The sequence below is a fragment of the Lissotriton vulgaris genome, chromosome 6, assembly GCF_964263255.1.
Source record: "Lissotriton vulgaris chromosome 6, aLisVul1.2, whole genome shotgun sequence".
Taxonomy (NCBI): Eukaryota; Metazoa; Chordata; class Amphibia; order Caudata; family Salamandridae; genus Lissotriton; species Lissotriton vulgaris.
In genome coordinates this window covers 28,756,780-28,783,499 of record NC_141694.1, presented here as the reverse complement: position 1 = coordinate 28,783,499, position 26,720 = coordinate 28,756,780, and the positions used below count along the sequence as shown (strand labels likewise).

The 26,720-nt window shown below is 48.0% G+C and overlaps 1 protein-coding gene across 2 annotated transcripts in view; it reads left to right on the top strand.

Moving 5' to 3' along the window:
• The window catches only part of DAAM2 (dishevelled associated activator of morphogenesis 2), a 683,417-nt gene that overhangs the window by 251,724 nt on the left and 404,973 nt on the right, over window positions 1-26,720 (top strand). For both annotated transcript variants that reach the window (XM_086925887.1, XM_086925886.1), the window contains exon 3: window positions 13,389-13,478. In XM_086925887.1, coding sequence (XP_086782013.1) covers window positions 13,389-13,478 — 90 coding nt within the window. The remainder of the gene's footprint in view (window positions 1-13,388; window positions 13,479-26,720) is intronic.

The following is a 26,720-nucleotide window of genomic DNA, read 5'->3' as shown; positions in this document are numbered from 1 at the left end:
GCTAGCCTCTGAAACCGTCAGCGAACTCGAGCAGGTAGGGGGTACACAGCAGCCCGGTTTTACTAGCCCTTAAGTCTCAAGTCTACTCCAAGTAGGCCATTGTGGGGCAGGATTAAAGGGGCATTGTACCCACTAGAGCAGAGTGGACCGTGTATTCCTTGCTGGGACCTGTGAGATGTCACCGTGAAATAGGACTCAGCGGACCCTGCCTTTCTCGCGCGCAAATCTAAAATGGCCGACTTTCCGGTTTAAAAGACAGTTCTTTCTTTTCACTACAGATTCAGTGTTGGGTTATTTATGTGTGAACCAGCCCCCAGCATGAGTAGTCGGTCCAGGGTCCTGATGGGAGCCGTGACCGAGCCCCCACATTACTGCCCAGACAATCTCACCCCTACGTGGGGATGTGGCACTTAATGTCTAGAGCACCCACTTTGAAACTGGGGCACCAGGTTCGAGTCTGGCGGGAGGCTCAAGCATCCTGTGATTCTGGGCAAATCATTCAATCTTCCCGTGCCTAAAATGAAGGTGTCTGTAACGCAACTGGTGCTCACGTAAAGCGCTCTGATACGTTCGGGGTCGCGTTCGCGGTATATAAAACTGCAAAAAAAATCTTTGAGAGTCAAAGAAACCAGACCTCCGACAAATGCATGTCGTATATGAGCAAGGCTTAGCTAAGACACCACAATTAATAAAATGAAGAATAGATGAGATCCAGACTCTAACATGCATTGGTAAAACCATTCGTCTTGCATAGATATCAACAGACTCGATTCAGGCATGAGACTCCAGAGTTTTTAAGCCAAAAATTGGCTTATTTTAGCTGGCCCCCTCCTGAAATTACCTCTTCTTCAATAGAAGTCGATGGAAAAAATAGATTCACCCAATTTGTTTTCAAAATCTCCCACTTTCCTTTTCCAAAATATAAGCATATATTGTCTGGCTTTTACCAACAGTAAACACAGGCATTCACACATGCTGCTTTCAGGCACAATTGTTGTTTATCACTTTAACCAGCCCTACTGGCTTTGTCAATGCTGGAAAAAGGAAGCAAAATATAATTTTCTGTGTAGAGCGCATATAGAAGTAAAATAATTGAATGTGACAAGAAGCCTGGTGGAGTTTGTTTTTCATATTTCGAATAGTTTCTAATGGAGGCACTTCCTGGAAGACGGAATGATACATCGCAGCGGGTAGCATGAGATTAAAGCGGATTCGCAGATATACCGCGTTGCGGCCCATTGAGAGTATGCGGGCAGCTGTAAAAAACCTGTTGGGATGTGTGGAAAGTGGTTTTCAGAGAATGTAACCCTATTCTTGCATTAAAAGAAAAGTGTTGCATTCCATGCCTACTACTGCCAGAGCACAAACTAAACCTGGTGTTAATTTTACACCAGTAGTTGCGGAAAAACAAACAGACACAATCCATCCACGTTTATCTCTACATTTGTAGTAATGTCATGATAGCTGGTTGTGGTAACACTATTGCCCACTTGTGTTGTAACGGCGAAACATCTGACATTCTGTAAATGACTGCATTATAGGGGCGGTGCTGGTTTCTTCCAAACAGCGATACAGCCCAGCTCCACGAAGAGCAGAATGTAGTCCTGAGAGTTCTTGAACGGATGCTCTAAAATGTTATTTGACTTCTTTAAAGATGTAAAGTCTTCCATGTTGCTCAATGCCATTGAGGTCCTTATAAGGACATCCCTGCTATCGCCTGGTAGCTCCTCCCCTGAGTTACCTACACCAGGGCATTGATAATTGTAGGGGGAGAGGTGGTGATAGAAATAACCAGGGCGTGGGCGTCGGAGCGTCGCCCTACTGCTTTCTCACATTGCGAGTCCGTTTTATGTTTCTGCTTCTCGCACTGCGAGTATGCCGGGGTGGGCGGTCCTGCGGGAATCCAGGGGAGGAGTGGCTTGCCCACTCTGAATGCGCTGCTTGGTCGGCCCCATGGCCGACCAAACCAGTCATACACACTCTGCATTTTTCTCTATGTAGGCTGCATGCAGCCTACATAGATAATATGGCCTCCCCATAGACGACTGTTGAGTCGGCGTCCTAGCCAATCACAACGCTAACATTGCAGCTTTGTGATTGGTTATGGGGAAGAGAGGGAGGCTGCCTGCTTCCTGTAAGGCGGCGGCGCAGAGAAGAGATGCGACGCGGGACTGTAGGCAAGTTAAAAAGAAAAAAGTAACCCCCCCCCCTTCCCGCGAGAACTCCGCCACCTGCGAGTCATACCAGCCGCGACTGGAAATAACAGGGAACAGTAGTGGGACCCAGAGGCTCGCTTTCAAAACGAGAAATGACGGTGGAATCCCTAATTAATTTAAATTCTTCCCAGTACATCACCCTTATGCCGCCCTTGTTTTCAAGCAAGCAGAATCTATAAGTAAGAGTTAATAGGAGTTTGTAGGGTTCAGGGGAGGGTAGAATTAAAGAGCATTAAGAGGTTTTTGGGGTTCAAGGAAGGGTAGTGTTAAGGGGTGATAATAGTTTTAGAGTTTTTAGGGTTCGTGGAAGGGTAGCATTAAAGGATAGGTCAGGGTGTTTAGGTTAAATGGCTAGGAAGGAGTTTGTAGGGTTCAGTGAAGAGTAGCTTTAAGGAGTAGTACAGGATTTTTGGAGTTCACGAAAATGTGATTTAAAATGACAGCATATTAGATAAAGACAGTAATTTAATAATATTAAGTCTAACTAAACTAAATATAGTAGTTTTGTCATTTTAAATGTTCAATAATAAAATGAATAACTAAAGTAACTTTATGGAATTTAAATATATAAAGCTAGAAATAATACTTACAAACTTGCCTATCAAGTAAAGACACCTCAGATGTAAAAAAAAGAAATGCGGTACAAATGTACCCCCGATGTACTTTGCTTCAATGTGGAGGCTGGTGAAGTCCCCTTTGATAGGACTCTTGCTTAGAAAAAGAGTCCACAGGCACATCTCTGCAGTCCATAAATCTTTAAATTGTGTATTAGAATTAAAAGAATATTATCTTCTCAGGGAGTGCCATGTCAAGGTACCTGTGAAGCTGATAATGGTAAGAGGTGGGAGGTGGGACTGTAGAACAGCAACACGTTCCTCCTGACTGCCCTCCACCCATCAGTGTTGCTTCCAAAGAAGCACAAACAACCACAATTATTTAATTATCTATGAGAATAAAATGCCTCAGTGGCATGTGTCCTAAAGGGCAACCTTCCTTGTACACACTGGCTTGACTAGATAAAGAGCCCTGGCACATGCAGGTGACCAGAGGGGACGCACTCTTTCAGCGGAAGCACACAACGTTGGCCAAATCAAAAGCTGTGCTTGGGTGAATCACAACTGAGCAGAGCCTCAGCCCCTCTCTGTATTCTTCCGAAAGCTGCTTTTTTGATCACATCAAGTCTGGTGGAAGGCACCTGCGCCTTTCTGCACACCCCAGGATTCGAGCGCTATATAAATAACGCATAAATACATATACTGAGTGTTTGTGGCCGCTTTTGTAGCTCCTGAGGTAGAGCAGATGCCTAAAGCTTCAGATGAGGAGTGCCAATGTGACATCTTGAGAATCAGTGGTCCTAGTCCCAGCACGGTTGCTTCTCCTACGTACACATTATAACCGGTTAATAATGTGCATAAAACAAACATGTGAGGTGCTTTGAAGCATATAAAAGAATATATGATTAGGAAGATGGCGTGGTTTGGTATCTGGTTTGGAGAGCATGAGGCATGGCATCCCAGCGTGCCTTCGGGACTCACTACTGTGATCCTGGGCACATCATTGCACATCCCTTAGTTCCTGTCTGTGAGTTATTGGCAGCTTCGCAGGTATGCACGTACACGTGCCAGTGTACGTCACTCATTCATAACGTGCTTTACAGCTCATCAAACCCAGTGGGCCCTTCCAGAAAATCATCCAGACAGTTTGCGACAGCTGTCAGGGGCAATGAGGCTCTCTCTCCCCGTAGTGGGCGCTATTTATAGACGGCCTCGCGCATGGGGCATGAGAGACCTTTGATGAATCCTTTCTGCAGAGACTAACAGGCTGATATGTCTCGTCTGAAGCTCCGCAGAGAGTGGCCGCAGACTCCATTTAGATGAGAGACAGCGGGTTGAAGCCCCCACCCCATATCCTTGTAATGACCCCAGAATGCCCCGCGCCTCATCTCACCTGCGAGTGCGACTGGACCCTGGCAGAATGGATTTCAGAAAAGCATCGGACTCTTTTCGGGACGTCACCCGACCTCTGCTCAAATCCATCTGTCGGGGCCTGGCCAAGCGACTGTACCCACCCTTTTCCCAGTAGCGCCTCGTGCAGAGTCAGGGCGCTGCCTGCTCTATAAAATAAATGCTTTATGTGTAAATGTAAATGTGTGTGTCTTGTAAAGCGCACTGCTACCCGGAGGCGTCCTGGCGCTATAGACCGCTGGGGAACCCGTCCTGGCTTTCCCTGTGAGATGTTTCCTGCTGGGTATCTCCAAGGTGAAACCAGGCATCCCCGGCATTTGTGGGGGGCCGTTGTGGAGATGAGGCAAGCTAATGCCCAGAGTTGCCGAGTGTGATCCCTGGTTAGAGTAGGCCCCGAGGCGAGAATTATCGAGTCCGCTGACCCTGGTCCACGACCCTGCCGCGTCGGGAATTGAACCCTGGTCCCGGGCCGTCCTCTGCTTTCGGGCCTGCCTCCTCTAACCAGTGAGCCACACCACTCCACTCCGCTTTAGTGAAGGTGACTATCACATACCACAAACATACACCCAAAGTGTCTCTAGGTTATAGACTACATGTTATTAATATGTAACTCAAAGATACTCCTTTCTTCATTCTCTAAAAGTTGAAAGGCTGAGTCAGCACTGCCTGCTCTACCGTGAGGAGATTTTACTCTAGAACCAATGATATGTCTTACATTTTGTTATTACCAGAATTATGCGAAAACGCAGGACCCCGTTTGACCGGAGGGCTCATTCAATAATGCAGTATGAAAATTCAAATTATGTTGCATATTATGCCACTGAAGGCACCGTATACAGCACTTAGTGTGGCATTACTACCAAGCTACCGTGACAGACAAACCAGATGCAGTGGGTTAAGAAATACAACGATATCAAACACTACTGAAAATATTATGCACTACCAGATAAAGCTTATGTGACCCACAAACCCGTCTGCCAGAGTTGGATGACCGATGTATTCTCTGTTCACGCAATCAGGCTGCTGGGAGTCCCCCTTTCCTCACGATATATACAACCCCACAGAACAGGAACAGGAAAAATTGCAGTTTTGTAACGTCAAACTATCAGAACTATTCCGCGTTTATTACTTTTTTTTAAAAATCATCCCTGTTCAAATGAGCGGTCCTTCTCCATCACTTGGGTGTAAAGATTCGACACATTTTGGATTCCTGCCAACTGTGAAACAACACATTTTATAACAAAGAATAATCATTTTTCTACTTTGTTCATATTATGTGACTAATTGTGGGGGAAGTGTCCGCATCTCTCCGGGGATCCCCCGGGGGACGCTGTGCTTTCCCTCCTGCCGTCTGGCGGCTGGGTTCCCTCGGTGGGAGATGCAGTATTTAAGTGTGGGGTTGGGTGCTTGTCTGAACCCTACAGTGTACTTCAGGACGCGAACGTGAATTATTTCACAAGTTCTTGGTGTCTCCAGGGGCCTAAAGTTGGTCGATTGTGTCTTTCCCTTTTTGGGTCTCGCCTAGGCAGCGCTTGCGCTGTCTCTTCAAGACATGCTGTATTCAGGATATGGGTATAAAGCTTCTCCCACTTATCTTTTTAATTGGCTCCGGTCCTTTGTAAATGATAGCTTTTCATTGGTCAATAGGATTAGTAGTCCCTCCTTAGTACCGCTTTGTCTCTTCTTGTAACCTTGAATGAGGACACCCCCTATTACATGTGTTGTTACTCCCTAAGTTTTAATTACAGCCGCAAGGCACTACTTTCTTAAAAGGCTTCAGGCAGGACACACACTTGGTCCTAAATTAGGCTGGCAGTGGTAACTTCACTCACTAAAACGTCTCACATTTATTTGAGATCGTCTATAAATTTCCCTCCATCAGCTCAACACAGAGTAAAACCTAATCCGAAATGAATGTAATCATTCTTTTGTCACATTTCAATGCTACTAATTGTATATATGTACATAGCTATTTGAATGTACTCGTAGTACTGTTTTGCATGCAATGCATTATGGGTAGGGTGGATTTACAATACCTTCTGCAGGGTGCAGTACCATATGTGACCAAAAGAGGTCCACAGTGCTGGTGCCTTTCTCACTAGGGACCTCTAGGAGCAGCTTGTGGTACTGCACCTAGACATGGTGCATGGTGCAGGGTGCAGTACCATATGTGACCAAAAGAGGTCCACAGTGCTGGTGCCTTTCTCACTAGGGACCTCTAGGAGCAGCTTGTGGTACTGCACCTAGACATGCAGTTCTTGTGCCTTGCTCACTAGGGACCTCTAGGGGCAGCTTGTGGTACTGCACTGAGACATACAATTCTGGTGTCTTGCTTACTAGGGACCTTTAGGAACAGCTTGCAATACTGCACTGAGGCATACAATGCTAGTTCCTGGCTCACTACGCAAGCATTTGCAATGCACTAGGTCACCTGAAAGTATGAGCTATTGGCATTGCATTATTATTTGCAACACCAATACCTCAAACTATCAGTAATGCGAGACCTATTGCATTGCAAATGCTTGTTAAAGACGGCGACTACAACTGAGGAGCATCTATCTGCCCCAAATCAAGATGGCATCTGTGCTTTCTTCATTTGTGCGTACAAGAGAAAAAAATTGGAATTGACATCCCTTCCTGTTTCCTTTTTGCCAGCACATTCTACATCCCTCCCCTTGACTTTTTGGTCCTATTTTTTTCTATGGATCCTTGTTCCTGTCCTTCGAAATCTCAGGCCTAGCTCCTCTCAGGCTCTTGTCTGTTGGTCTTCAGCCTGTTGTTGCTTCTGTTCCTGGTTGATATTGGGTTTTGTTGGTCTAATTTCTGTTGTTGCTCCTGTTCCTGGCTGGTCTTGACATTTGTTGGCATTCAACCTGTTGTTGCTCCTGTTCCTAGCTGGTTTTGAGGTTTGTTGGTCTTCAGCCCATTGTTGTTTCTGTTCCTGGCTACTCTTGAGGTTTGTTGGCCTTCAGCTTCTCCTAGCTGGACTTGATGTTTGTTGGTCTTCTGCCTGCTGTTGCTCCTGTTCCTGGATTGTCTTGAGGTTTTTTGGACTTCAACCTGTTGTGGCTTCTGTTCCTTGCTGGTCTTGACGTTTGTTGTTCTTCAACCTGTTGTAGCTATTGTTTCTGTCTGGTCTTTCGATAAGTTGGTCTTCAGCCTGTTATTGCTTTTGTTCTTAGCTGGCTTGAGGTTTGTTGGTCTACACTCAGCCTGTTGTTGCTGGTGTTCCTGACTGGTCTTGGGGTATGCTGGTCTCCAATGTGTTGATTGACCAGTTCTTGACTGGTATTGGGGTATGTTGGCCTTTAGTGTTGTGTTTGTCCAGTTCCTGACTGATATTTGGTTTGTTGGTGTTTAGGGAAGTTTCTATATGCCTTTTCCTAGTTTTTGGATTGATTTTCTGACGGCTTCCCTTTGGTCATATAACGCCTCCTTAAACACAGCAGTACGATTTTTGCAAGAGGTCGCCCCTAGCAGACCCTTGCACCCAACAAATGCAGGCGCCACCGCTGCCCGGGAACACTTCACTCCCGTGGCACTGGTCATGCACATTTGCGTCTCCCCTTGTTCTGTACGTCAGCGCACGTGATCTGATAGCTGACAAATTAAGCACTTACTGCTGAGACCTTTGTCCAGGGCCGGACTGGGGACCATAACCGGCCCTGACAAAGTGCTCGCCCCCCGGATGTGGATGCCGCCGAGCTCTTTACCAGGGCCGGTTTTCGGCCGATTTTGTTACAGGGCCGATTTAAAAAACGGTTCTGTAACAAAAACGGCCCCCAGGGGCCCCAAACCGGCCCCCACCCTTGCGGCGAACCTGGGGATTGCCCGGTGCCCGCTATGGCCTGTCCTGCCTTTGTCTGAGTGCTGATTACAGGTATAAAACCTGATCTCTGCCTTTCATCCTTAGTAGGTTCGTAATATCAGCACTGTTACAATATGAACACAGGTTGTTTGCAGTTCTAGGCCTGCAGAGCTGTGGCAGAAAGCTCTAAATCAAGCAAGTTATTCAGATGAGAGTGCCGAGTGTGCTCCTCTGAAGGAACCTTGTCCCCTGTAACTATTAAACTCCCTTCTCCATCCCAGCCACCTTCTGGAACAGTAAACCTCAGCTTGGCAGCTCATCTCTTCAACCCAGATGGAGGTTTTTGAGTCCCCAGTGCAATTAGTCACATCAGGGCCACAAGAACCCCCGCCCCAATATACCAAAACCCGCAAATAACACACAGACACAAGTGTTAAGATTGGGAAAAGTTGCTGCAGGTTTCTTACATACAACATATGTAATGATGGTGGGTTATCTTACGGGCGATCCAAGGGCAGGCCGCATTCTCGCCACCTGCCCGCCTGTTGAGCCAATCAGCACAGTGGCGAACCACCCAACTGCTGCACAATTATGATAATCACACTACTCACGCCCCTTGCGGGGCGTGTCTAGGCAAACCCCCGGTTGCACAGGCCCACAACCGCCCGAAGGACTACTGGGGCGCCGACACGAGTTCCTGGACCTCCCATGAGGTTCGAGGTTAGGCTCTGGCACCCCTATGTGCCCGCTGAAATACAGTGTTTGCACCTCTCTTCTTCCGGATCGCCCAGTAACTCCGCCACAGCCTGTGCGGTGGTCCCCGCCGCCGCACGGGCCCCCCACCAATGCTACCACTACTACCTGCAACCTTTGCTCAAAAGTGCTTCTTTTAAATCGAGGAGGAACAGGTCTAAGCCAACAGGCGTGAGATGAACACCATCCGCCTCATAATAACCCTTGATCTTGTCTTGAATCATTTCATGCTTGATGAAACCCAGGCCCCTCCGTTGAGTGCATTTTTTCATGGCGCTGTTGATTCTCTTCCTGGACCTTTCAATTGCTTGACACGACTTTGCGCCCCACCAAATTCTTCGTGGCACGATTTCAGACCACCAAATCTCACACTCACGCATGAGCCCGCAGAGGACCCCTATATCACCCTTCATTTTCTGCAGTAAGGTAGATCTCCCCAAATTCGTCAGGTCATTACCACCTAGGTGAATTACCAAGTGATGAGGTGGAGGCCCTGTCGTAGCGAGGGCTTCCCGCAACCTGTGCAACAAGCTGTTCCAGTGCATGCTAGGAAAACCCCGCCAAACACAGTCAATGTTCCTGAAGCCCTGCGTCCAGTTCCTGATAGCTGCCCACCGGCCCAACCTGGCGACTGTGGAATGCCCCAAGACCCACACTCTTGACCCTGTCAAAGAAAAAGACACAATACATTCTGAAATGTTTATTGATCAAGAGTGCACAAATAAATTGCAAAGGAGTATAAAAGCCTAAAAGGAACACAGCAAACATATATACAACAATATGGACAGGCAGGGATACCCTAATCATGGGCGAATGTAACGTTTATAACTGGGAGACTCCCAACGCCCCACTTTTTGAACCGTGTGTGGCTGCATGCCTGCTTTAAAAGCGGACGTGGCCGCCCCGATACGGAATGAATGGCTGGAGTACCTTTTCCCCTGCTTCAACAAACCAGCTCTATCCAGGAATGCTAACATTATTTTATCCATCTGGAATTTGGTCAAGGGGCTGAGATCAGAGTGGATAAGAAGATAACCTTGTGCCGCAGGGCGCAGCGCAAGGTAAGACTGTAAGGCATACACCGGGCAGAAGCGAGGGTCCCCCAGGGGGGCCAGCAGGATAACTGACCCTTTTCCAGCCTGGTCGGTCTTGGACCGTCTAAGCGTGATAGACAGACCCTCCTTAATACTTATGTCCGCCACCCATAAAGCGTCCCTCGACATATCTGCCTTGGAGCGTGCCACTAACTCACTGCTCCGAAATGCCCCGAAAAACGCCAAACTGAAAGCCGCAGAAAAGAGAGAAGCCTCGTAATGCGAGTGCACCACCGACTGCAGGACCGCCAACATGGCCTGCAGCGTGGGGAACTCGATGGGGGACCTGTTGTCAGGGATCTTTGGTTCTTCCCGAGCCCACCCTTTCAATGCTGCCCTGATTACAAAAGACTTGGTCGGATCTCCTGCCCCTCTCAACCTCGCGTCATGACTGATCGCAGCCAGGTGCCCGCAAACCCAGGAGTGGGATTTGCCCTGTTTTTTGGCCCAGACAACGAAGGCCTGTACTTTGTCCTCCAGTGGTAGGGCAACGAAACCCAACTCGACAATGGCTCTGCGGAAGTTGGCCAGGTGACTACCATAGCGCCTCCTTGTACCTGGGGCTAAAGATCTCTCCCCTAACTCTCTCAGCTCCTGCTTAAGCATGGGCGGAAAATCCGTTTCGCTCGCGGATTTTGCGGATTTTCGGTAAATTCGCAATCCGCGAGATTCGCGAATCTCCCGCAAAATCCGCAAATCCGCGAGCAGCGGATTTTGCTCGCACTGTTCGCGTGAGTTCGCGGCTTCCCAGTACAACTTCGCGCCCCGCGAATAAGTGCAAAATTGCAGAAATACGAGCAAAACTGAAACTACTTACCAGGTTCAAAAGTTCAGGCTCATCATTAGTAGCCATTTCCTGTAGTGCTTCCTGAGGGGCCCCTCCAGAGTTCAGTTGCCAGTTGCAACTATTATGTGACCCTGCTCTGAACCTCAGAATAGTTACACATATGCCACAAAGTTCCTGAATTACAGCTAAGGGAGACAAGCAGGAGCCAGGCTGGAAGTTCAAATCCATTAATCAGCCCCTAATTCATTATTGTCAGTTGGGGCAGGGCAGGTGTTGTAACTAATTTTGCAACAATGAAAGCACTTAGCAAGTGCAAAAGATCATTAATCAGGAAGCACTAAGGAAGCAGGTGCCAGCTAAAAAAATATTCTGTGACACATTAATCAGCCCCAAATTAATTCAGGTCACTTGAGGCAGGGAAGGTGTGCTTGCGTTGCCACAATAATGTACACTGACTGGACAACCAGAGGGTGCTGTGATGAAACAGAGGGTGGCATGGGTGGGCCAGAGGGTGGCATGAGTAGTCAGAGAGTGGCAGTGGTGACAGAGAGTGGCAGTGATGAAGAAGAGTGTCCCAAACAGGCTGGACACGTAGAAACAACAAGTTCGCGAAACTTGCGACCCGACAGGTAAGTTCGCAATTTGCGACATTGTACAAAACCCTCGCGAACTGGCAGAAACCCGCGCAAACACAAAAAAAAAAATCCGCAAATTCACGAGAATTCGCGGATTTTGCGGATTGCGAGTTCGCAAATCCGCAAAATTCGCGAACGCGAGATTCGCAAAATTCGCCCATGCTTCCTGCTCCACTCCAAGATGCGCCAAAGTCCTGGTGCGAAGGGGGTCATCTCCTTTCTCGCCTGTGGGCACGGCGCCCGGAAACGGTCCCACTGAAAACGAGAAAGAGCGTCAGCCGCGACATTTGTGACCCCCGCAATGTGCCTAGCCCTAAATGCCAAATTGCAGCGCAGGCTCCTACTGGCCAACTCCCTTAGTAAGCAAAGAACCAACTGGCAACTAGCTGTTTGACCGTTGATGGCTTGTACAACCGCCATATTGTCCGACCAGAAAAGAACCTTCCTAATAGACAATGGGCCCGGCCAGAGATGTAGCGACACTACGATAGGGAAGAGCTCCAGAACAGTTATGTTGGAAGTGATCCCACGCTTACGCCAAGCATTTGGCCACTCCTGCGCGCACCACAAATCACCCAGGATAGCCCCGAAACCCTCCCTCCCAGAGGCATCGGTGAACATGCTGATTTCGGGGCTGTGCACCCATGGGGACCTGCAGATGACAGTCCCATTGAAATCTGACAGAAATTCAGCCCACATTAACAGGTCTTTCTTCAGGCCTGCCGACAATTTTACAAAATGATGATGCTTGAAGACCTTAGCAGTGGCCCTGGTTAACCTTCTAGCAAACACTCGTCCCACTGGTATGACTCTCGCCGCAAAGTTAAATTTGCCCAGGAGACTCTGGATGACCCCCAGAGGTGCTTTGTCCCTTCCCAACAAATCCTGAATGTCCCGTTTCAGGCCCTGTACTTTCTCGGCCGGAAGTCTAGACACGCCCATTACCGTATCCAACTCGATGCCCAGGAAAGTAAGAACCTGTGCCGGACCCTCAGTCTTGCCAGGCACCAAAGGCACACCCAGGTGACTCGCCAAGTCAATGAAACTATTCAGACCCTCCTGACATTCCTGCGTGCCCTCCCTCCCAATGAAAAGGAAATCATCAAGGTAATGGGACACAGCTGTGACACCATACTTCGAGGAGAGGGCCCACTGAATAAAAGTGCTAAAAGCTTCAAAGAAGGCGCACGAAACAGCGCAACCCATAGGCATGCATTTGTCAAAATAGTACTCCTCTTTCCATTTAAAGCCCAAAAGATGCTGACTGTCTGGGTGCACGGGCAAAAGTTGGAACGCTGCCTCAATATCTGCCTTTGCAAGCCAGGCCCCTTCCCCCGCTCTCCTAACCAGGTCAACTGCCATGTCCAGGGAACAGTAGGAAATGGAGCAAGCCCCCTCTGCTAGCCAAGAGTTCACAGAGTTGCCCTCTGGGAAAGAAAGGTTGTGAATTAACCTGAAGGCCCCCGGCTCCTTTTTAGGAACCACACCCAATGGGGACACTACAAAATCATGGAGGGGAGGAGAGCTGAACGGGCCCGCCACCCTCCCCAACAACACTTCCTTGCAGATTTTCTTCCCTACAATCTCAGGGAGGTCCCTAACAGACTTCTGATTCTCAGTGTCCCTGCTGACCCTGGGACCCTGGTAAGGGATCTTGAAGCCCTTCAGGAAACCTTCAGCCAGGACATTCCTGTCTTTCTCATTGGGGTAGGACCGTAGCAAGGGCAACAGGTTAGGGATGATGACTGGAGACGGGCCCTTGGAGTGGAGGGAGGGGGGGTCCCTGCTGGAAACAACACAAGCAATTTGATCCACATAGCCAGGCAGGGGGGAGGGGGGTGCGGGAGTAGCAGGTAGTAGCAGTAGTGCTTTGGCAGCATAATCAGTGTAAAAGAATGGATCAGTGACTTTGGGCTGTAAGACATGAAGCAGCAAACTATTAATGAATTATTTAGGTTGCAATTAATCAAACATTGGTGGTGGGCGCCTTCTGCCTGCTCTTGAGGGGGGCGCCAGCACTGTTGATTACGGTCTGATTCTGTTTTATTGTTGGGCACCTCTAGTGGCCACATGTGTGTGACTCTGTCTGCATAGGTTTGTAACAGGTACCCTTATCTCCCACACAATGTAGGACGAGCTGGACCTCACAGACAAGAACAGGGAAGCCATGTTTGCACTTCCGCTGGAGAAGAAATGGCAGATCTACTGTAGCAAGAAAAAGGTACAGTGACCCCTTTTCCTGCATGCTAATGGGTATGAACTACATGCCTGTAAGGATTTATGACACGTATAGGAGAATGCACCACGTCTGTATGTACTGGATGCCTATCGCTATGTACTACATGCCTTGAGTATGTACTACATGCCTGTAAGTATTTATTACACATATAGCAGTATACACCACATGTCTGTATTTACTGGATGCCTATCGGTATGTACTACATGCCTTGAGTATGTACTACTTGACTTGAGTATGTACTACATGCCTGTAAGTATTTATTGCATGCATATGTGCATGTACTACAAACCTATGAGCATACACAACATGCCTGAAGTATTTACCCCGTGCCTGTGAGTATGTATTATGTACATGCCTTAAGTATGTACTACATGGCTGTAAGTACTTATTAAATGTATATCTGTATGAACTGCAAGCATTTGAGTATACACAATGTGCTTGAAGTATCTACCACATGCCAATGAGTATGTAGTGCATGCGTCTGAACATGTTCTAAATGTCTGTATTTACTACATGCCTACCAGTGTGCCCCTAATGTCTACCCGTATGTACTACATGCCTTAAGGTATTCACTACATGTCTAGGAGTATTTGCTACACCAGTGAGTATATAACATATGTCTATGCTTATTTACGGTATACTTTTGATTACTTACTACATGTCCAGGAATAATAGCTACATGGCTGTGCGTATTTACGACACGCTGATGATGATTATGTGCTTGTGATTATTGACTGCATGTCTTTGAGTATTTACTACATACCTTTAGGTCTTGACCACATGGCTATGGTTATTTATTCAATGTGTTTGATTATTTATAAATGTCAATAAGTGGAGGTTTGGTCTCTCCTTAAACAATGGGGGTACTTTCTGTATTCACTCAGGTTTTTGGTAGTCTGAGTGTTTGTAAGACAAATGACGTGTAGAGCACACATGTGAAGGGCACTTCTTTGTGATACACAAGTGAATGCGTTTCCGTAGCCCACCATGGTTTGCAGGTAGAGATGTGATTTGCCACTTGGCTTGCTTTTGTTGTTTAGTAAATGTGGTGTCCTTGGCTTCCAGTTCTGTTTTTGATTATTTTCCATGGATTGTGACATGCTCGGACACAGTTGGGGGTGGTTGGGATAGCTGTGGGCCAAGGCACACATCTGTGCCACCTGGGAAACCTTCTTTTTTGGTGTTTGTGGGTTTGACATGTGAGAAAATAAAGAGTAAATAGTGGGCACTTCTTAAATTTCACCAAAAGAAATGTAGGTGTCTTTTTGGTGAGACTCTCCGATCATGTCTCAGTCTCGTCCTGTCTTGCTCTTTTCTTGTCTCTTTCTCATCCTGTCTCGCTCTCGTCCTGTCCCTCTCTCGTCCTGTCCCGCTCTCGTCCTGTCCTTCTCTCATCCTGTCCCGCTCTTGTCCTATCCTGCTCTCGTCCGTTCCCACTCTCGTCTTGTCCCACTCTCGTCCTGTCCCTCTCTTGTCCTGTCTTGCCCTTGTCCTGCCTCGCTATCGTCCTGTCTCTCTCTTGTCCTGTCCCTCTCTCGTCCTGTCTTGCTCTCACACTACCTTGCTCTTGTCCTGTCCCGCTCTTGTCCTGTTCCTCTCTCGTCCTGTCTCGCTCTCATCCTGTCCCACTCTCGTGCTGTCTTGGTCTCGTCCTGTCTCGCTCTTGTTCTGCCTCGCTCTTGTCCTGTCTCACTCTCGTTCTGCCTCCCTCTCGTCCTGTCCCTCTCTCATCCTGTCTCGCTCTCATCCTGTCCCTCTCTCGTCCTGTCTCGCTCTCATCCTGTCCCGCTCTCATCCTGCCCCGCTCTCGTCCTGCCCAGCTCTCGTCCTGTCCCGCTCTTGTCCTGTCCCTCTCTCATCCTGTCTTGCTCTCGTTCTGCCTCGCTCTCGTCCTGTCTTGCTCTCATCCTGTCCCGCTCTCATCCTGTCTTGCTCTTGCTCTGCCTTGCTCTCATCCTGTCTTGCTCTCGTCCTGTCCTGCTCTCGTTCTGTCTCTCTCTCGTCCTGGCCCGCTCTCGTCCTGCCCCGCTCTCGTCCTGCCCTGCTCTCGTCCTGTCTTGCTCTCGTCCTGTCTTGCTCTCATCCTGTCTTGCTCTCATCCTGTCTCGCTCTCGTCTTGTCTTGCTCTCATCCTGTCTCACTCTCGTCCTGTCCCTCTCTTGTCCTGTCTCGCTCTTGTCCTATCCCGCTCTCATTTTGCCTTGCTCTCATCCTGTCCCACTCTCATCCTGTCTCGCTCTTATCCTGTCCCGCTCTCGTCCTGCCCCGCTCTCGTCCTGTCCCGCTCTCGTCCTGTCTCGCTCTCATCCTGTCCTGCTCTCATCCTGCCCTACTCTTGTCCTGTCTTGCTCGTGTCCTGTCTTGCTCTTGTTCTGTCCCTCTCTTGTCCTGTCTCGCTCTCATCCTGTCCCGCTCTCGTCCTGCCCCGCTCTTGTCCTGTCCCTCTTTCGTCCTGTATTGCTCTTGTCCTGTCTCACTCTCGTTCTGCCTCGCTCTCGTCCTGTCCCTCTCTCGTCCTGTGTCGCTCTCATCCTGTCCCTCGCTCGTCCTGTCTCGCTCTCGTCCTGTCTCGCTCTCGTCCTGTCTCGCTCTCGTCCTGCCCCGCTCTCGTCCTGCCCCGCTCTCGTTCTGTCCCTCTCTCGTCCTGTCCCTCTCTCGTCCTGTCTCGCTCTCGTCCTGTCTCGCTCTCGTCCTGCCCCGCTCTCGTTCTGTCCCTCTCTCGTCCTGTCCCTCTCTCGTCCTGTCTCGCTCTCGTCCTGTCTCACTCTCGTCCTGCCCCGCTCTCGTTCTGTCCCTCTCTCGTCCTGTCCCTCTCTCGTCCTGTCTCGCTCTCGTCCTGTCCCGCTCTCGTCCTGCCCCGCTCTTGTCCTGTCCCTCTTTCGTCCTGTCTTGCTCTTGTCCTGTCTCACTCTCGTTCTGCCTCGCTCTCGTCCTGTCCCTCTCTCGTCCTGTCTCGCTCTCATCCTGTCCCTTGCTCGTCCTGTCTCGCTCTCGTCCTGTCTCGCTCTCGTCCTGTCTCGCTCTCGTCCTGTCCCGCTCTTGTCCTGTCCCGCTCTTGTCCTGCCCCGCTCTTATCCTGTCTTGCTCTCGTCCTGTCCCTCTCTCATCCTGTCCCGCTCTCGTCCTGTCTTGCTCTAGTTCTGCCTCGCTCTTGTCCTGTCTCACTCTCGTCCTGCCTCGCTCTCGTCCTGCCTCGCTCTCGTCCTGCCTCGCACTTGTCCTGCCTGGCTCTTGTCCTGTCCCTCTCTCATCCTGTCTTGCTCTCATCTTGTCCCGCTCTTGTCCTGTCCCTCTCTCATCCTGTTCCGCTCTCGTCCTGCACCTCTCTTGTCCTTTCCCTCTTTCGTCCTGTCTTGCTCTTGTCCTGTCTCACTCTCATTCTGCCTCGCTCTCGTCCTGTCCCTCTCTCGTCCTGTCTCGCTCTCATCCTGTCCCTCTCTCGTCCTGTCTCGCTCTCGTCCTGTCTCGCTCTCATCCTGTCCCGCTCTCATCCTGTCCTGCTTTTGTCCTGACCCGCTCTCGTCCTGTCCCGCTCTTGTCCTGTCACTCTCTCATCCTGTCTTGCTCTCGTTCTGCCTCGCTCTCGTCCTGTCTTGCTCTCGTCCTGTCCCGCTCTCGTCCTGTCTTGCTCTCCACCTGTCTCGCTCTCGTCCTGCCTCGCTCTCGTCCTGTCCCGCTTTTGTCCTGTCCCTCTCTCATCCTGTCTTGCTCTCGTTCTGCCTCGCTCTCGTCCCGTCTCGCTCTCGTCCTGTCCCGCTCTCGTCCTGTCTTTCTCTCGTCCTGTCTTGCTCTCGTCCTGTCTCGCTCTCGTCCTGTCTCGCTCTCATCCTGACTCGCTGTCTTCTTGTCTCGCTCTCGTCCTATCCCACTCTCATGCTGTCCTGCGCTCGTCCTACCTTGCTCTCGTCCTGTCCCGCTCTCGTCCTGTCAAGTGTGGTAGGCCACACTGCTCCCCCAGTGTGTGCCACGTTCAACCCAACATCAATCCTTTAAAATGGCGAATTTGTTCACATTGTCTCCACAAGTGAGTCCTGTTTTCTTTGGAGCGAGTACCAAGTTGCAGAATATACACTTCTAATAGTACATTTTCTCACCTCGCTTTACGATTCTAGTGGCATTGACAAATCACTCGGCCTTCTGTAAAAGGTGAGCCCAAATTACCCTCGATACCCGGGCTGCTGGCGCAAGTCGCCTCCTAGTTCCCATTCTGAATAGTTACCAAATAAAGAGACGGGCGCTGGGAGCAGGAATCACAAGAACAGGATTTATTACTCATGAGGAGAACCTGTCATTTCGGACACGAAACACAGTGTCTTTCGGGAGGTGCTCTAACAAGTGAGCTGAGACATCTTCTTTTATACCTTACAAATCACTTGGCATTACAATCAGGACATTGTGACACAAAGAAAAGACATCCCTATAATCCTCGTGTCAATCCTACCCCACATATGTTCACAATAGGAACCCTTGACCTGCTGATAAGAGGGGAGGCAATGACGCAGCTGAGTGTTCCGCTGATTATTAGGATATGTGCGCCTGATCGTATCCCAAGGGGTGGGGAAGCCAGGATCAATAGTGGGTTCTTTGAAGAGGAGTGGCTCCATACCATAAGGGGCAATAAACAGTATCTTCCGGCTTAGGCGATGGGCTCGGACATGTGTGGACAGTCAATCGCAGAGGGAGGGTTTACTAACAGAGGGGTTATTCATGAAAGGAAAGGAGGTGCTGGTCAGGCGCGGCCGTGACTCCCAAGGACAGGGTCTTGCAGAAGAAGAAGGTTTATGACTTGCTCGTGTGAGGGAGAAGGGGAGGGAGGAAGCCAGGGTGTGCACAGGGACAGAGTCGCACAGAGAGAGAGATCTTATGACCCGTACATGAGAGAGCGGGGGCAGTCAGGTGCAGCTGGGGAGGGCTATGTCAGCTGAGGCGAAGGATGCCTCTTCAAGAGGAGATGGGGGGTTTGCGCGGGTCAAGCAGAAGGGTTGCTTTTCATAGCAGGGTCGCGCAGAGGGAGAAGGTTTCATGGTCTATGCATGAGAGAGGGGGTTTAAGATACGCGCAGGAGGGAAGCCGGGGATTCCAATGGGTAAAAGGCCATGGTGCCTAGAATGGCTGTCATGTACATATGGGTACAGGCTCTTACTGGCAGAGTGGTGCGGTCAATAACTTACGGTATTCATGGTGCTTACAGGGAGAGGAGTGGGAAAAAAGGGAAATGAACGCTGTTTATGTACATCAATTTCTTCAATTTCCACACTTCGACTTTGCGGTTGATAATCCATTGGTACCTCTCCTTGGAAATATGAGACTATATGAGCGATGATACATGTTGTGTGTTTTTTTTGTACCATATAAATATGCAGGCTACATAGCAGGGAACCAACCTGTTTTACCACTGAGGGGTCTGGCAACATGATAAACCATGAGGCAAGAGGCCAGCTGGTTTGGAAAGGCCACCAGATTCCCGAGATGGCAATAAAGGAACACATTACATGATGGCTGCAGTGACCATAGAAACTGTGCTTTCTTAGACAATTGAATGCTTAAGGAAAAGATTAAGTGAAATAATGAGAATTATAAGGTACAACAGTAGGGTTCTAAAACAACAACAACATCCTTTGCTTTCTTTAAAAGACACACTCTGCCTCTAGAAGTAAGAACGTTTGAAGTTCTTGCCGCACAATAGGCTGTGATCGCACTTAGACTGATCTCTGTTTACCTTCAAAGAGTAGACGCGAATTAAATAAAGGGCAAGGCTATATCTTAGCAGAGGGACTTGGGCTAGGTCAGAGTGGTACCAGGAATCCAATTGAACAAAATCCATATTTCACAGGAATTTTACAATTCCTGTGAAATATGGAGAATATTTCACAAGTATGTAATCATCACTGTGAAATATGGGTTTTAAACCATCACATTGACAGGAGCCAAATCAGTTGCCTGAGAGGACTTTGTGTACAGACAGGTGTGTCTAGATATTTTAAGATGCTTTAATGTTCAGATTAGAGTCATCTTCAAAGCTATTGGGTTAGGATGATGAGACTTAATTTAAAAAAATATATATATTTGAACTTTCTTTGAAGGCAACTCATGACGTTGAATATTTACGCGGATTCTAGTCAGAGACAGCATTAAACAAAACAATATGTTTAAAAATAAAGAACTTGTCCACCATAGGCATTGACTTATTTCCGCCTTGTCTCATTGGCGATCCCTGTAACAAAGCTGCTGCCCTGGGTGACCAGGATATCGCTGTAAGATCATATTTCCCTCAGGGTTTTCTTGAAATTGTAGGGATTAAAAAGCGGGACTTGCTCCCTGCGGAATTTGCATCCTTGGTACTTCTTCTTGTTCCTTGGCAATGGGTGCAAATACTCGAAAGGTGGTCTCAGGGACCCTGGGGGCGAAAAGCTGACACCGGGAATCTTGGGTTAACAGTACGCCCCTACTGGGAGGGACCTCTGTTCCTGTATGGTCTAGACTGCGCCCCCTGCTGGCACCCCTTTAGAAGGTATTCCTCCACGCCCAGTATGTAACTTACAGTCCTATTGTACTGATGCCAAAGATGAGTGTGTTTGTCAACCTTTTCCCCAATGGTCTTCTGGAAGGCGTGACCAAGGCCTGTCGTACTGTGTCGATAGCATTGGGCTATCCTTGAGCTGTGGCTGCTCAATAGCGGGGTGTTCGGACAAAATATCGGAAGCACAAATATCGCGGGACAGAATACCATCTCAAAAATATCGAGGACAAGAATATAGTGAAGGTCATTTTCTATTGATAAGTAAAGTTTTACTATATGTAACTCCACATATTTGTACCTTGACGATATATATATTTCTAGCTTCAAGGTACGTGGATCTGGAGCTAAGAATAGTACATTTATACTTATCTATTTGTACCTACCTTCTCTATATTTTGTGACTGATACCAATAGGGGAATAAAACCATCTCTAAGACACATACCAGTGCCCGGCGTGGATAGCCGCCAGACTAAAGGCATGATGCGCCAATGTTGCGATTCCATGTTATGCGCATGCCTGCTTCTCCATCTCGCGTCTTTCCATGACTGTTCTGAAGGATGTACGGTAGACAGGCGTATCTACATCCCAGGAGACTAAGGGCCAATCAAAGGTATCTAATAAAATACAATATGTATCCTGTGTTGTGTGTCAGCAACCATGCCAGCAGTGACAGCTGGAAAGTGAGGTGGGTATAGTCGGCAAGGACACTGCGTGCTGCACGGTGGGATCGATGAAGCTGTCTGTAGCCCTGAGTTCTTGCCTGGAGGTCTCACCATCAGAAGGCCCTTTCCATAACTCACAACAGTATTCTAACCCAAACACATGTACCGATGGAGCGTGCCAGTACTGCGGCAGAGCACCTTCCTCGTCCTCAACGAAATAAGTGAAGGACAGGCCACAGATCTCCCCTCGAGCTTCTGGACACCAATGGCATGGTGTGTATGTAGAATTTTCTCTATCAGGTGGAGAGTAAGCAACAGACCAGTTCCTTACCTAAAGTGTTGCATCTTCTTCTCTGGTTTCCTCTGGGTCAGTTTTTACACACACAACCACACCACACCCACACACACCACACCTCCACACACCACACACACACACCCCCACACACCACACCCAGACACATCACAAACACACCACACCCTCACACACCACACACACATCACAAACACACCACACACACATCACGCACACCACAAACCCACCACACACACACACATCACACACACCACACCCAGACACATCACAAACACACCACACCCTCACACACCACACACACACATCACAAACACACCAAACACACACATCACGCACACCACAAACACACCACACACACACATCACAAACACACCACACACACACATTATGCACACCACAAACCCACCACACACCAAACACACACACATCACGCACACCACACCCAGACACATCACAAACACACCACACCCTCACACACCACATACACACACATCACGCACACCACAAACACACCACACACCACACACACACATCACGCAAACCACACACCCACACACCACACACAAACACATCACCCCCCCAGCAAAAATAAAGCTTCAATGATCTACTCCCTGCTCAGACTGCTGCCTTCACAAGAGCAATCCTTGTTGAATATTCAGTGAAGCACAGCCTAACCTCTCCATTGGAGTGGCATGGAGTGCCTCAATTCCCTGGTAGATCGTTATGCCACCTAACACACAGCGGAGACCTTGCCGCTCACGGCAGGCATGAGGTGTGAATCGGTATGTGCCGTTACCTCCAGGGGCGGCTCGTCTGCTATGGCGGAGGAGCGTCGGCCCACTGCTTTTAAGCAGGTAGAAACATAAAAAGATAATTACTTAAAGTTATTATCATTTGATGCTTCCTGTCCTGCGACTTCGCGGCGGGCAGGTGGGCAAGGCTGCTCTGCTCTCGGAGCAGGGGGGAGTGGTTTGCCCACTCCTAAGTGCTCAATGACTGTTTGGACGGCCCTCTCGGGCCACCCAAACCAGTCATGCGCACTTTCCCTATTCGCCATGCAGGCTCAGTACAACCTGCATGGAGAACATGCCCACCCCTCCAGCCCCTGACTGAGCGCTGTGTCACGGTGCTCAGACCAATCACAACGCTGCATTGGCTTAGGGGAGGGAGCCTGGCTGCCTGCTTCCTGTTCTTGTCAGAGTGGGAGGCAGGAGAGCAGGAGCATACACAGGACCCAGAAATAAGGCAAGTTTAAAAAATGTTTTTTTACTTCCGAATCCCCCCTCACCCCTGTACAACATTCAACACCCCGCTACCATCCGCGCACGCCCCGCCACCCACCAGCCCTGCTGGCTGTCACTGGTTACCTCATTTCTACCATGTGTTTGGCATAGTTATTCTTTCAACACCTGGGTGTCCTTTGCACAGTTACCCGGATTTGTCACTGACCACAGTCATTTTGAGTCGGTGTCTTTGGGGTTCATGACTGAAGGGTAGGTCATACAATGAGCAGTTGGAACGTTCCAAGGTGGTATGTTACCGGTAAAAGTAATCCCTACAGACCTGGTGGCAACTGGAGGAAATGCAGGCCGAGGCATGGGCAAGAGTCTAGCCGTCTCCAACGAGGAGCTCGTGAGCCACTGGTAGTTCTCCAGATACCTGTAAGTGCGCCCAACCCCTAACTTGCTTGGGTTGAATTAATACAATTCCAAATTATGGAGCTCAATGCCTCTTAGCCTGAAGAACACAACCGATCTGCTGACCTTTCATAAGGGCCTTCAGACATGACTGTTTAATAATTAGCCAGTCTACATACACTGGTAATAGAGCGCTTTATAAATCATAATTTCATTTCATATACACATATCACCAACATTGAGAGTGTAAAAAAAAAAATATTTTCAGAACTCGTATGCTATTTGAAGAAAAATAATCTAATTTCACAAACTTGAGTGATAAATCGTGTGGCAGTGGGGAGACTTTTTACAAATATTATTACCTTGGTGTTAGAGGCATTACAGCTTTGACTCTTATGTATTACCCATTTCATTTAATTCCATACTGACAAAGGCTTTTTAATGTTACTGCTCGCGACCCTGCCTGATGCAGTGAGGTGACCGCTAGCAATATTCATTTGATTGTATTGTAATTGCATTTATAAAGCGCTTACTACCCCGAACGATGCGTCAATGCGCTTTTTTGACAAGTAGGACGCTGTTCATAAAAGATTAGTGGTGAATTAGTATTGTGAAATATGAAATTAATTTGAGCATTGGACATGTTAGTCTGTTATTTTGATTGACAGGCTATTGGAGAGATAAAAGAGGGAACAGGTTTGCATTTATAGAACGCTTGCTACCCCTGATGAGGTGTTGAAGCACTTTTTTCAGCGGGTAGCATGCTACTCCGGAACCCATAAAGGGTTAGTGGTGAATTAGTATAGTGAGATATGAAGTAATTTGAGCGGTGGATATGTTAGTCTGGTCTGAATATTGCTGCCTCTAATGTCATCTTGTCTGATGCGGTCCCTCTTAGAACTCTAACAATATTAGAAGCTCTTGGTACGTTTCATGGACCATAAGTAGCTCTTTTTTTTTATTTCAACCAAGTTTTATTGAGAGATTTTCATATATACATACATATAGTACAGTATCAGTACAACGAGGGTAATATAGCAGTTCCGTCGACGCCTTTGGGGTTACATTAGGCATAGTATGAGATCAAAGCATGGTCCGTGACTGCGCGCCAGGGCGAAGGTTTTGACTAGGCGAGCTCTGGCGAGCATGAGAATTACCCTCGTGTAGAAAGAGATAGCCGGAATAGTAAGGAAGAGAGAAAGGAGGTAGAGAAGGTGGAAGGACAGGTGCTGTAGTTTGTTTGGCCTTTGCCTGGGTTTAGTCTTGTATCTGTGCGTATTGTTCAAGGAGGTTTGAAAGGAACTAGGTGATTGTCCAGGGCGCTCCACATCTCCCCTCTTGACGTGTGGTTTGGTGAGTGGTTTGCTGTTATGTTGTCTGCCCCGCTAAGGAAAGTGACCCTGTTGAGCCAGCTTTTGAAAGAGGCCTTCCCGGTGTCCTCCCAGTTTGTGAGGATTGTTTTAACCGTGGCAGTGAGCAGGAAGTCGATCAGATCCCCATGTCCAAAGCCGACATAATAGTCATCCCCAAGGAAGGCAAGGACCCCCAGCACCCCCAAAATTACCACCCAATCTCCCTGATCAACGTAGACTGTAAGATCTTCGCAAAGATCCTTGCAACACGTCTAAATGGCCACCTCCCAAACATAAGTAGCTCTTATTACAGAAAAGGTTGGAGACCCCTGGTCTGCGGCAAACCTGCCTGCCTGCTGAGGAGGGACTGTGTTCTATCAGTCACATTTACAAAGCTTGAGCTGTGAATCCTTCTCTTACGTCTGCCTCAGATGTGAACCTCTCATTACAATACAGCCCTGATTCACGAAAGCATTTTATGTGAGTTGTTGTGCATTAGGTCTAATTTACTCATGCTTTTCCAGGAGTAAAACAGGTTTACCCTCGAAAAAAATGGATTTGTCATTTGTAAAGCTTTACTCTTGAATATTTTTCTATTCCCCCTAGAAATTCATGACTCAGCCACTCTTAAGCCTGGAGAAACACACAACTACCTATTGAAAATGCTTTGTGAATCAGACCTTGATAAACAGTAGTAGCTCACACCAAAGACAGGAGTAAGACACAAGAACTCACAGAAAATGTTTTGTGAATCAGACCTCGCTATGCAGTAGTAGTCGTCTATCAAAGACAGGAGTAAGACATACGTACACACAGAAAATGTTTTGTGAATCAGACCTTCATATATAGTAGTAGCTGACACCAAAGACAGGAGTAAGACATAATTATGCATTCATAAAGGTTTGTAAATCACACCTCAATATACAGTAGTAGTTCTCATTAAAGACAGGAGTAAGACATAAGTGATAACAAAAAATGGCTGTCGATGCTGGTGAGCTGCCAGCCTCCGGGGGTCCGTGGACATCAGCGAGTGGCGTGGGGGGTGGGGGGGGGAATAAGCACGAAACGTTCCAGTTGGCAAAGCGAAAAGAAACAAAGCTATGATGTCTGATGAATCTCCAGGCCTGACATGCAGCCCCCCGGCCCTGTGTCTATGCCAATCTTGTCACGCGGCTCGCGTACACGCGTAGCCCGTCCAATGAAGCGCAGTGAGGCGTGTCCTGTGAGGGTGATGAACACTGACAGCGAGGAGTGTTTTGTTATTGTGGTTTGCCAAAAGTGTAGCTCAGATTGTGAACACTCGTTAGAGGCCTCACAGAAAGAATGTTGAAGTAATGGGAGATTGCTGCACAAATTAGTAGCCTTCCAGATCAATACACTGTTGTATTTTGAGTTCCGCTCTGGCATGTGAATAACTAAATTATATGTTTGACATGAAAGAGCAATCGCTGCACCACCATATGAACAATATAACAAATTACAAGCTCTGTGTCCAAAGTTATTCTTCAAGTCCTATTTTTTATTTAATCACAGTTTGATTTGAACATATCATGTATCATGTAGAGTAGACCAGCCAACGCGTTTCGTCCAATTCATTGGACTTCTTCAGGGCATGTGTGAAGTCATCATACTGTATCTGAGGCACATGCAGATGATCAGCGTATAGTCATATAACTGGGAACCAGACAGATGGATCACTCTGTCTATGGTATAAAAGAATTATAAGCAACTATGTCCTAGTGTCAGATGCTGAAATTCCACTGTGAATTATAAGTAATAAACGGCCTGGTCCCACGCAATTAAGGTGGCCCAAGGCAGATAAAATCATCTGCTCAGCACCATGATACGTGCTAAGAAAAGAGTGCAAGGGGGAGTCTCCTTCTGGATTGCGCTCGATTGGCCTACTCCACATGTTACATGATATGCATAAATCAAACTGTGATCAAATAAAAAAGAGGTTTTAAAGAATAACTTTGGACACAGACTTTGTAATATGGTGGTGCACCGATGGCTCTTTCATGTCAAACATTGTTAAGTCCAGTGGAGGACCGCACCTTGACAGTGGGTGCTTATACTGTTTGCACACGGACTTGGGGTACTTCCCTTTCGTATAAATGTTGGGGATAGCAGGTTAGGTGCTAGCTGCTGCAGGGTTTTACTGTCAATTATTACAAGGTCATGATAGCTAAATTAAGCCAAATATAGTGACAAGCAAGAGACCATCCTACCATCTGCAGAGGCCAGTGTCAGCCCCTTCAGTGGCGACGAGGGTGGGGTGGACCCCTAGTATGCTGGTTCGATATATTAATGCAGTCGGTGAGGATGACACTGTGGGGTCCTGGACTCTGCCACCTAGGGAGTTTGATCTGGGTCATCAGTTTTAGATGTGGCTTGACTGTTGCCAGACCTTATGGGATCAACAAAAAAAGAAATTCAAGAGGGACCACGGCTCTACCCATATATTGGTGACACTGAGAACAGATTTTGATTGGAATAAAGTTGTGTGGCTCTGCATAAAAAGAGTGTTTGTATTGTATTTTTGCCTTCTGGTAAAGCATACACTCACCATAGCAGGACTTACTTAGTTATAGTGCCAAAGCTATTAATCAAGGAACTAGGCCAGATGTGCTTATTATGAAAAGTTACAACAACATCAGTAGGCCTGACCTATTAATTGTTAAGGGCACATATAAAAGCCAATAGGTCTTAGGGGTGGAGAGTCAGTACATGGTGTTAAAT